At 46.6% G+C, this 9924-nt stretch overlaps 1 protein-coding gene across 2 annotated transcripts in view; it reads right to left on the bottom strand.

Moving 5' to 3' along the window:
* Window positions 1–3953: 3953 nt before the first annotated feature.
* CHAF1B (chromatin assembly factor 1 subunit B) overlaps window positions 3954–9924 on the bottom strand; it is a 337605-nt gene continuing 331634 nt past the window's right edge. For both annotated transcript variants that reach the window (XM_086935399.1, XM_086935398.1), the window contains exon 14: window positions 3954–5019. In XM_086935399.1, the coding sequence (XP_086791525.1) occupies window positions 4895–5019 (125 nt within the window). In that variant the 3' untranslated portion in view covers window positions 3954–4894. The remainder of the gene's footprint in view (window positions 5020–9924) is intronic.

The following is a 9924-nucleotide window of genomic DNA, read 5'->3' as shown; positions in this document are numbered from 1 at the left end:
ATAAAAGAGGTATGTCAATGGTGCAAGCCGCCGTTGCATACAGGGATAATGAGGAAGAGCAAGAGAGTGAACAAATGCTCAGAAGCAAGAAGTTAGCGGTAGATAAATGCTACCCAATGTTGCCACATGAGGGACAAGGTTCAAAAAAGACATCAGAGAAGGATTCATTAATGTCCCATTTTCAGTTTTCAAAACCTCACACTTTGAAAATGTTCGAGTCAAAATGAGTCAATGTTATCCAATGGCAGATAAGTGAATTACGGTTTCCAGGGGAGTACTTGGTAGTGGACGGTAAGGTTCTGGGTATAGACTCAGGGGTCCCTCAGGGTCAGGTAAGTACAGTTAGATCAGTCCCAGTGGCACAGGGGCGCCCGGGTGCAGAGGTAGTTAAGCCCAATGATATCCAACGAGGGAAAGGAGGCCTTCGGTTGGTGGCTGCTGGCTAGCAGGCAATGCGGTTCTGGGAGCTGGGCTCCAGGTCACTTGCTCAGGGCAAGGGGGGAAGTAGGCTAGGACAAAGAGGTCACAGCCAGTGGCACTCGGGCGGCTGGGTGCAGGGTGCTTTTGAGCCGTTGGGCGCTCAATGTTATCCAATGAATATCTTGAAAAGGGAACAAAGGCTGCAGGCTAAGGGACGGAGACTCTCCAGGGGCGACCAGCACTTCGAGAGGTAAGTTGGGATCTTGGAGCACAGGTAGGTACCCCAAAGGAAGGCACAGGGGGCGGTAGGGCACCGGTACAGGGGTGTCCTTGGGTGTCGGAAAAGCTTACCCTCAGCTGGTCGCGGTTGGGGGGCCCCTGGTTCTGAGTCTGCAGGCGTCGGCTGCTTCGTCGAGGAGGGTCTTTGGGCACTGGACTTCGGGTCCCTGTCACCGGGGGAACATCCTCGTGGTCGTGGTGGGCCCGGCCGGGGCTCGGCTGGTGCAGAGTGGGCTGGTCCGGAGCTTCCTGGTGGGCACCAGGTGGGTTGTTGCAGCAGAGGCTCTGCTGATGGGAGTCCCAATCTTCGAGAGGGTCAAGGCAGGCAGGTGCTCTGGGTGTCCCAAGGTTGCTGTCCGCGGAGGTCGCCGGGATTAGGCAGGAGCAGGTTCCAGGATCAACTGGCCGGTAGGGCTGGGGTCAAGTCAGTTGTTGCTGTCCTGTTTGCAGCTGCGCGGCGGGTCGTCTTCTTCTTGATCTTTTTGATATAGGGTAGAGTTGGCATAGGTTGGCACACCCTCCTTCCTGACAGTTTTTCTCGCCAGTCTTCCCGCCAGAGTGGGGGTAGAACGGGTGGGGGGCCAGTTGCTGGGTACAGCAAATGGTCTGGAGAAGCTCAGAGGCGGTATGCCTTTGAAGCTTCCCTCTGTCCATCCTGGGGGAGGAGCCATAGCACCTCACCCAGGATGTGCATTGTTGCAGGCTCAGGAGAGCAGGGGGCTCTCCACCCAGGGGTCCAGCAACATGTCTGCTGTGTGGCAGGCAATCAGCCCAGACGTGGATTGTAGGTTCGGGTTTTGGAGGGCATCTCTAAGATGCCCTCTCGTGCATCTTACATTAAATCCCACACTGGCATCAGTGCGGGTTTAATGTGCTGAGAAGTTTGGTACCAAACTGGTCAGTCTTCAGTGTAGCCATTATGGTGCTGTGGAGTTCGTAATGACAACCTCCCAGCACCATATACTCTTAAATGGCATCACTGCACACAGTGCCCAGGAATGGCCCTGGGTACTGTAGGGGCACAGGGCTCATGCACCTGTGCCCTCACCTCTGGCATAGGGCACCCAGCTAGAGGGATGACTAAGGTATGCCAGGGCAGTGGGGTCCGTGGGCATGGCACACAGGGATGTGTGCCATGTCGACTCTTGTTTTAGTACTGCACTTAGGCACTCAGCCTGTAAAGGCAGTGTGTGGGTGCCAGGGTACAGGGCCCCTGAGGGTGGCACAATAAGTGCTGCAACCCTCAGGGGTCTTCTCTGGCCACCATGCCCTGGGTACCATTTACTAGGGGCTGACAGGTGGCCAGAGATGCCAATTGGGTATTTTGTTTCAGCATAGCTTTTCTTTTTAGTGAAGGAACACAGGCCCTGGGTACCTGATTGGCAGGGACCCAGGGCACACTCAGTCAAAGCACATCAGCAGTTCAGAAAAAAGTGGGGCATACCAAGGCATGAAAGATGGCACTTTCTCACAGAAATCATGGACATTAGGAAGTTATGCCATGGGTACCTAAAAAATATTAGTCTATTCCCGAACAGCGCACTTTGACAACTGCTAAGGCACAGTCACCTGCACCCATCATAATGTAGTACAAGTTCTGGAGAGCTGGATTAAGTAGAGTATTTCATTAAGGATATTTTTGGTTAAAAACTCCTTTGCAGCCAGACTTATTTCTAGTAATTGCTAGTCTTGTTGTGATTTTTCGCCAAACTTTATTGCTGGGTGCTCCATCTAAAAAAATTAGCTAAAAGCAAAAATAATTGTGGTCTACCAAAAGCACATTACAATTAAGTCCATGGTACTAAATGGAGCTAACTTAGTGTGTGTATATGCTCCTTGTTCTCCGTTTAATCCCTGCATTCTTTTAGTAGTGTTATGTTCTGGTAAGCGCTGGGATGCCTATCGGTAACCAGGCGATATACAAAACTCAGAATAATAATAATAATTCTGAGAGGGCAGAAGGGTGTCACTTACAAGGAAGTTAGCCGGCAGACAAAGTGGGCTGACCCACTACCCCATCATGTATGACATATTGGTCGGAAGAAGAAAGTGGACAATAACAGACCAATGGATGAAGAGAGCTTGTGGCAAGCTCCTGTAAGTATATAACATCACTTTTTACATATAATGCTAGTAAAATCAAAAAGTCTTATTTAGCCCCAGATGTTAAAAGGGGAAGCCTCAAAGATTCAGGGTATTTAAAAGAAATGTAATGATGTCTTGTAAAGCGCCTGAATCACCCCACATGGGGTATCTCCGCGCTGTAGACCGCTGGGGAACCCGTCCTGGCTTTCCCTGTGAGATGGTCCCTACTGGGTATCTCCAAGGTGAAACCAGGCATCCCCGGCGTATGTGGGGGGCCGTTGTGGAGATGAGGCAAGCTAATGCCCAGAGTTGCCAAGTGTGATCCCTAGTTAGAGTAGGCACCGAGGCGAGAATTATCGAGTCCGCTGACCCTGGTCCACGACCCTCCCGTGTCGGGAATTGAACCCTGGTCCCGGGCCGTCCTCTGCTTCCGGGTCTGCCGCCTCTAACCAGTGAGCCACACCGCTGCTGCTTGTGGTCGAATCAGGTTCAAAATATTCCAAATGCTTAAGCCAAGGTGAAAACGTCACCAAAAAGGAAATATCTACTCTGATTGACTGTAGAATTCAGGTGTGCATTAAAAAAGGATGGATGTTTATTATATATTTGACGGTGTGCTTTTGAGTGCTGTTCACTAATGTGGCAAGTTCCTCGCTTGATATTTCAAAGTTAACTTCCACAGCTTGTGCATGCTTTTCAAAAGTGCCACCCTGGCAGGATAATTTGTTTAATACAAACTGTCCTACCGCGGACTGAAGGGTTTTCACTATACCCACATCAACTCCCAGCCTCCTGGACATTAGAAACAACTTAGGGAGTAACAGTCTTGAATGTAACTAAACCAAGGCATTAAACAGAGAAATCTACAGATAATTCCATACCGTAAAAGTGGAAAAGGCTGACTAAGAGAAGCTAAATCATTTTTAACCCCTTCCACGCTGATGACGAGCTGGGCTCGTCATGGCGTAGCCTCCTTGCACGCTGATGACGAGCCCAGCTCGTCACGTAACATGCGATTTTAAAAATCTCAGCGTGCGAGCGGAATTCCGCTAGCACGCATGAGGTTAACACCCTTCCCAGTTCAATTATCTTCAAATCACGCAATTTCACATAGGGGAAAATAAATTTTTTGATTCACCCAACAATGAAAAACCACAACGGAGAATGGCTGAATAGAAAACGTTTTACTCAATTGGTAAAGTCTTTGTATATTGCTCAATATTGGCATGTACAAGAGTGAAACGAAACAATGTTAAGTCAGTTAAATATTTACAATGATACCTCAATTGGTGTTTTAGAATTATCTGTAGGTTTTCATTCACTGTTCGCGAACGGCATTCAAAACTGCATATCAAAAGAAGCATTAAGTGCTCGACTACTGTAAGAAAATTTAAATTACATTTGCTGAGACTGTAGCCAGTCCTTCACATTCAAATACTTTTCTTGGAAGGAGCAGAAAGAAAATCTGTACAAATAACACATTACAAGCAACATAGAAAACACCACAACTGGATAAGTAGGCTGTACCGAGAATGCACAACAAAATCAGTCAAAACAGCTTACATTCCTAGGTAACAAATGTGCACAGATACCAGAAGACGACAAGCATGCATCAGAATTTTGAAGAGGATCCCGCTGTAATCATATAGACATTATTGCACTCCATAGCTGAATACAACGTCCACGTCTCTGAATTGCACTGGAATAGAAAAGAAGCAGAGAATCTGACCACATGTTGGTGGTAGCAGACAAAACGATGCAACCTCAAACATCCCTTTCCTCCTCTTCATTCAAAGCGACAGATGAACTTGGATCAAAACCTTGGAGGGAAACCAGAATCCACGCTCTCAAACTGTGGCGGCGTGAAGCTCTCGTCGAGCCACCGGAAGTAGGACAGAATGGTTTGGAATAGAACCAGATGGGAGCCGTGCAACCAGCTATATAACTTGGCAGACTGCTGAAAGTAACACCTCTGCACCTTCTGCTATAATGTCAGTCTGTGGAACACCTGCGTTGGTGTGCCCCCTTATTTGCTTGGATAACAATTCAGCGTTCCAGATGTTACTTGATGGCTCCATTCTGGTTACGACAAACCGCTAACAATTTATATCTATTTCAGTGAAATTGTTGTCCCAACACCAGTCTGGTTCTCTGAAGATGCAGAGATTGGAGACCCATCAGTTCTAAGGCGTTTGGATTCTGGAGTCTTGCACAGCTGGTCTTCAGAAGATTTTTCTAGAAAATGAAAAGAGCTTAGGTTATTAGTAATATTTTTGTTGGTGAATCCTTTTATTCTTGGAATTGTATTCTTAGACAAGCTAGTTAAAAGGAAGGACCCTTCACATTTACACTGTAAATGCAAACAAGAGCAACCCCATTCACCAAGTGAACCTGTTTTAAGACTAAGGCAGGACACATTTCATGCAGATCTATTTCTTCCTGAAAGGGCCAAATAATGTAACTATGTAATACAAGTGAGCAGCAAGAAAGACTGATCTAAGAATTATTCTGCTCGAGTTTTGTTTGAGGGATGTCACTAAAATATTGCTGCTTACTTTGGTTTACTCCAGTAGTGTGCTTGGATGAAATGAGCAGTGTTTAGAAGGAAAATGTTACTTATCCAGTCAGCATCTGCTTGTGGTATGTAGTACTGTAGATTCACATGTGGCCCAAAATCCTGCCATCTAGTGTAGGGCCCGGATGCGTGCAAGTTCCTTTCCTTCTAAGAAAGTCTTTTGATTCACGAGGTACTGGGAGTCCTCCTCTTGCTGGTAATGCAGACAGCTCCATTGTTAGATTTGTTTTACCCGCACAGCAGGTGAGGATGGAATGTGAAGCAAAGTGTTGTATAGAGATTTCCATGCAAAAACAGAGGAAAGTGAGAGAAAGGACTGTACACCTGCAGGCGTCCGGGGAAAAGGGTGGGCGCATGTGAATCTACAGCACTACATGGCACAAGCAGATGCTTGCTAAGTAATATTTTCAGTTCGAGGTATGTGTGGCTGCAGATACACATGCTGTGCATACGTTGTATTTATACAAAAACAATGGCTCCTATGGAAAATGACTCAATTAATATGGTAATGCTGCTGCACAATGGCAATATAGGTGATTTGAAATCAGACTAAAGGCAAGTAGGTGGTATATACACTGAAGAATATATTTGAATACCAGCCAAAATAATTACTGATTTTGCACATATACACAATATACACATATTATATACACTTATACAATTAGAAAAGAGTGAGTTTGTGTCCCAAGTGAATGATGTTGAACAAAAAACAAATTATTTACAAAGGTTCATACAAGGAGAAATTAACAAGGGGAATCTAATGTGAATTCGTTTTTGAAAAGAAAGAAAGCGACCTCTTAGTTCACTTCAAAATTAATATTTAAGTTGACCAATAATGCCGACTTAAAAAAACGGTCTGCTTCTTTATAGGTTGTCGACGACGTTTCGACCTTGTGTGGATAGAAGGTCTCTTCAGGACTGACTGTATATGGGGCACCTGCAATTTGCTGGTAATTTGGTATATACACGAACAGTGACACCGTGATATAAGTGAAAGGATGCAACTTACAGAGATCCCAGCCGGGACCCCTGTCGTGACTCAATTCGTGATGTTCTTGATTTTAGGTTCGTTTTTTATGCAACTTGTCCACTGTTCAAAAATGCCTCTGAGCACTAACTAGTGCTGAGGGTGGATCAAGGTTGTCAAATTGTGTGGGGCTCAGACGATGCTGGCGCTTTGATATAAACTGTGAACTCCGGACAATCCCGAGAGCGCTGGCGGCTGCACAATGGCAGTGTTTACCGATCGGCAGTGCGGTGCATACGTTGTATATCAGTCCTCCCAGAAAAGTGGTGGCTTGCCTGTGGATGCTGCAATGGTTTGAAAAAGTGTATTTAGAACTTCCTGGCCAACATTGGCTTGTTAGCGGGCTAACACATCTACACAACAATGCTTTGTAAAAGTATATGGTGTGGACCATCAAGATGCTTTACAAATGTAAGCTATAGGAATTATCCCTTAGGAAGGCCACAGAGGCTCTTATTTTATTTATTTTTAGGGTGGAGTTGGCTCTATGGGGAATGGGCAAGAACCATTTAGCTTTAGCATAGGATGCCTGGATGCATTTTATAATTCATCTTGCAATGCAGATCAAGATGGGGCCTTCCCTTTGTAGGGCTTGGAGAAAGCAACAAAAAGCTGATGCGTTTAGCTAAAGGGTTTAGTTGTCAATATAGTACAGTCAATATAGTACATGAGGGCTTGTTTAACATCTACAGTATGGAGAGCCCATTCTGCAACTGAGTCAGGTTGAGGGGAAACAGTTCAATGGACTGACTGCAGTTGAACTGGGAGACCACCTCTGGAGAAATGTTGAGTTGGGGCAGAGGACAACTTTATCTCTGTGTACCTGGAAAAAAGGTTCTTCCAAGATTAGTGCCTGAAGCTTATTGACTGCTTTAATTAAGTGCTGGCAAACAGAAATGCCACCTTCCAAGAGAGAAACTGGAAGGAGCAGGGCCCATGATTCTAATACAATTTTAGGGTTCCATGTCAGGGTTGGTGGAATCCAGAGGATGAATGACTCTTCTGATCCTCTATAAAGGCTTCAATAACAGGAATTCTTTAGAGAGGAATGTGCTGGTTGTTCTGAAGGTAGGTGGCTACAGCAACCAGGTGTAGTTGCATGGATGAGAAAGCTAAACCACACATTTACAAGTGAAGTAGGTAGCAGACAAGACTGCCAAGCAGTCAATGACTTTTGAATGACAATAGACTAACCTCTTCCACATTGCACTGTAACAGGCATGAGTAGTAGACCTGCGCAAGTCTAAGAATGCTCATGCATTTGGGTGGAAAATTAAGGTCCCCCCTTTTTAGGACTCCAGGAGCCAGATTGCAAGATTGAGAGACCTGGGGTCTGGGTGTCTGATTTCTCCATGGTTGTGCATGAGAAGGCATGGCCTGCTGAAGATGCTCTTGTGTGGAACTACTAAGAGTTCGAGGAGGGTGTTAAACAATGGTTAGTGTGCCCAGGTGCGAGCCACCAGGACGAGGGTGAGAGATGTCTGCCAAAGCCTCCTTAACACAAACTGAAGTAGTGGGAGAGGAGGAAAAGCATGAGCAAATATGCCTGCCTATCTCATCCATACAGCATTGCACCTGTAATACGGCTCTGGGAACCCACTGGTGCACCAAGCACTCCTACAACGGAAAATGTGTAATCTGGCATGGGGTACTATGGCAACACAGGAGGAAATCATGCTGAGGAGGCACATAACCATCCTAACTGACATGGTGGCCTGGTTGAAAGCGGGATTAGTACCTGGCAGGACTGTATCCTGGCAGCATTTGTATAAACCATGCCAACCTCTGAGTTGAGGACTGTCCCAAGATAGGGTGTATCTGGAGGGGTTAGAGGTGGGATTTTGTAGGGTTGATGGCAAACACTAGTTGGTGAAGGAAGTTTATTGTGTGCAGAGTGTGTCCGCAACAATTTTGAGGGGTGGCACTTTTGACAACTCACTCGCCTAGACAGGGGAACACATGAACGCCCTTGTCTGTGCAGATCAGCAGCTACTACAGCGAGGCATTTTGTGAATGCCCTGGGTACAGCGGAGATCCCCAAAAGGAGCACCGTGAACTGGAAAGATTTTCTGCGGACTAATAATTTGAGATACTGGAGATTTGCCAGGTGTATTGGTGTGTGAAAATAAGCGTCCTTCAGGTCGAGAGCAACCATGAAGTTGCCTTGCTGTAGTAGCAGGATAACATCCTGAAGAGTAACCATATAGAAGTGCTCTGCAAGGATGTATTAGTTCGGGGGCCTGAGGTCCAGAATGGACAGAAGTTAACTGTCAGAGAATATACCCCTGTGCCCTGCTGATGGTAGGGGTGGGGTTGGGTTCTATGGCTCTCTTGAGAAGCAGAGCTTGGACCTCTTCCATAAGTAGCTTTTGATGTTCTGTGGACAGTGTGTTTGCGGGGTGGAATGGTGGGAGGCGTGGAACTGAACTCTAGACAATATCCATGTGGGATGCTATTCAACACCCACTGGTTGGAGGTGATATTCTGTTAAGCTGGAAATAAACTTTGAAGATGCCACCTGACCGCTGTTACATAATCAGGGTAAAGGAAAGGCAAGTTAGGGTTTTGTGGGAGCCACCTTTACACCTGCCTTTCGAGTGGTTGCCTCTACAGGACCCTTGAAAATTGCCTCTGGGAAAGACCTGTAGGGCAAGTAGCCGGTGGTACGAGGTGAAGGAGGTACTTGAGCCTCCACTGTAGGGTGGCAACCAAAGGAGCCCCAAGGGGCAGGTGTTTGAAGGACACCCATGGCTTACGCCATCCATTTTCGTATCTTTTTTTCCAACATCTGGTAAACCTGCAGTTCAAACCGATGTTGCCCATCGAAGGGCAGGTTGAGCAAATTTTGCTAGACTCCCGGCTTGAAACCAGAGATATGGAGCCAGGCATGACTGCGCAGAATAACTCGTGGCACCCTCCCGCCTACGCCTCCCCTTTTGCAGCAGTATCTGTGGCATCTAGTGCGCAGAAGATGGTGTTGGAGATTTGCTTTCCCTCATAGACTATCTTATAACCCCATTGCATGTGCTCCTCGGGGGGATGCTGGAGGAGCTCCTCCATTTTATTACAATAGGCACAGTTGGACCTAGAAAGTAACCCAATGGAATTTGCAATCTGCCAATGGTTGGCCAATTGCACTGCTACCCTCCTACTTGCAGGATCCATTGGTTTACTCTCTATCTGGTGAAGGGGCATCACCTGTAGTCCTCTTATGGGTGGTAGTGACGGACTACTAAAGAGTAAGGTGGAAGATGGCAACAAATGTACAGAGGGTCAGCAGGAGAAACTTTGTATTTTTTGTACACCCTAGGTGTAATGACTTGTGCAGACAGGGGTCGTGAAAGCTGTCCGGGTGTGATGGAACATGCCTTTCAACATGGGGAGGTAGTAAGCAGAGCAGTGGGTGGAGGATGAATCTCAGAAAGAAAATGCTCCTCTAAAGGCTAAGTGTGGAGAACCACCTTGCAGAAGGAAGCAGCCCTTCTAATGAGTTAATAGTAGAAAGTGGAGTCACGTGGAGGGGAGGGATGGGCAGGGT

This window comes from Lissotriton vulgaris, chromosome 8, assembly GCF_964263255.1.
Source record: "Lissotriton vulgaris chromosome 8, aLisVul1.2, whole genome shotgun sequence".
NCBI lineage: Eukaryota > Metazoa > Chordata > Amphibia > Caudata > Salamandridae > Lissotriton > Lissotriton vulgaris.
This window is presented reverse-complemented; position numbering and strand designations above follow the sequence as displayed.